Below are 1684 nucleotides of genomic sequence, written 5' to 3' on the forward strand. Positions count from 1 at the left end.
TTCGCAGTGTTTCTGCAGGGCTTGCTGTGTTTCCTCAACAGCATCTGACACTGCAAACGCTTTCATGGAATTCGTCAGGTAGTATATGCGCAGCACAGAAAGTGGTAAGAGGCAGCAGCACCTACATGGCGATTTATGGCGAACGTTTAGAATTATCCATGGCAGACGTGGAATATGCGAGCCAGCCCAGTTGCATAAATGCTCATGGCATTGACGCGAAGCGAAACTATGCGGACAGTTTATCATTCATGTGACAGATAAGCCAGGCGACAGTGGCACTTGTAGTGCAGGCGGTTGATTCCGGTTTTCGGCGAGACCACTTGAGCTGTTGTGCGCTTCATGCAGGTGCAGGACATGAGTATGACACTGATGTTTGCTCGCCGTTGCCACCGGACGGCAAAAGTCTCACGGCACTCCAATACAGTAGGCAAAGATACACAGAGAGCAACCGAGAGTTCCACGCGCCCCAGGTATTTCTTCTGTGTCTTGAAGAGTCTTGACTCCCACTGGTCTGTTGACGAGATGCAATCCGATAGGGAGCATCCATGCAGCCAGTTGCATCGTCCTGCAGCTGGTATTACGCTAGCCTGCACTTTGTTCGCGTGCGCAGGTCGGAATCAGCCTAGCCTATCAGTAGGTTTGCATAGGCAGTATTTTTGTGGTTAGTTGGATGATTTGCGTGTCTGCGCATGGTGAGGCCATCAACGTCGTGTAAGCGGGCTTAAAGACGCGATATAGCCAGCTCTTCTCTGGCTTTGGTTTTTTGTCCCTCTTTGCACAGCGTGTATGCATTCGTGGGGATGCATGGAATACCAGTGGGGGTAGCAGTTGAAGCGTGCTTTGCTTTATGCGTGCTCGTCTGTGCTATCTGCTTCAGTAGGGTGTTTTGGCGGCGCTCAAGGCTTGTGCGAGACAAAGGCTACATGGCAAACGTTCTCAGTTAATTTGTGAAGCAGTGTATGGACGGCGCATTAAGTGGTATGAGGCAGCAGCAACTACGCGCTGGTTTTTCTCGAAGGCATAGTAGTGCCAGCGGAAGGCTTGTTATATGCGATCGGCGTTGTTTTGCAGAAGAGCGAAGTAGGGGAAGGCGGAGAGCAGCGCACAACTAGGCCAGCTCGAATTGTATAAACGCTCATGGCGCTTGCACAGAACAAAATGCCCACAGCCAATTTTGGCAGGTAGTGGACATCACAGAAAGAAACAGAGCCTGTAATGCAGTTGCTTCTCCCTTTTCCCGAGAAGTCTTCTTGTGTTCAGTGTTGCTGCAACGCATAGACGTGTCGCTGGTTTTTTGCACGAGCTTAGCGACTCGCAGCAAGGTCTTCAGGGCACTCCAGCACAGGAGGCACCGGCACACTGGTAGCATCCGCTTGGTCTGCAGGCTCCGGATGCTTACTGCGCATCTTGAAGATTTTCTGTTGTGCTTGGTCGTCCAATAGGACACGATTCAAGCGGGGCGCCCACGCAGACGCCTCCATTGCTTTGTAGTGGCTGTTGCGTATGTTTCTTTTCTTGAGTCGCTTGCTTCGGCTGACGCCAACTGTGTCTGCAGATGCGTTCATTCATACATGCACATGCACTATTTGTCGTTGAGCTCGGACCTGCATGCATGAGCATTGCGCGGTTATGCAGGTTGTGTGTGCCTGTCTGCGACAGTGAAGCGGCGAACCTTTCTCTAGGC

At 51.6% G+C, this 1684-nt stretch overlaps 1 protein-coding gene across 1 annotated transcript in view; it reads right to left on the reverse strand.

Annotated features, from left to right (window-relative positions):
- Positions 1–1304: 1304 nt before the first annotated feature.
- The window catches only part of EMH_0016510 (uncharacterized protein), a gene marked incomplete at both ends in the record, with an annotated part of 816 nt that continues 436 nt past the window's right edge, over positions 1305–1684 (reverse strand). The window contains one exon of the mRNA XM_013500656.1: positions 1305–1549. Coding sequence (XP_013356110.1) covers positions 1305–1549 — 245 coding nt within the window. The remainder of the gene's footprint in view (positions 1550–1684) is intronic.

The sequence above is a fragment of the Eimeria mitis genome, genomic scaffold, assembly GCF_000499745.2.
Source record: "Eimeria mitis Houghton genomic scaffold, Emh_scaff569, whole genome shotgun sequence".
NCBI lineage: Eukaryota > Apicomplexa > Conoidasida > Eucoccidiorida > Eimeriidae > Eimeria > Eimeria mitis.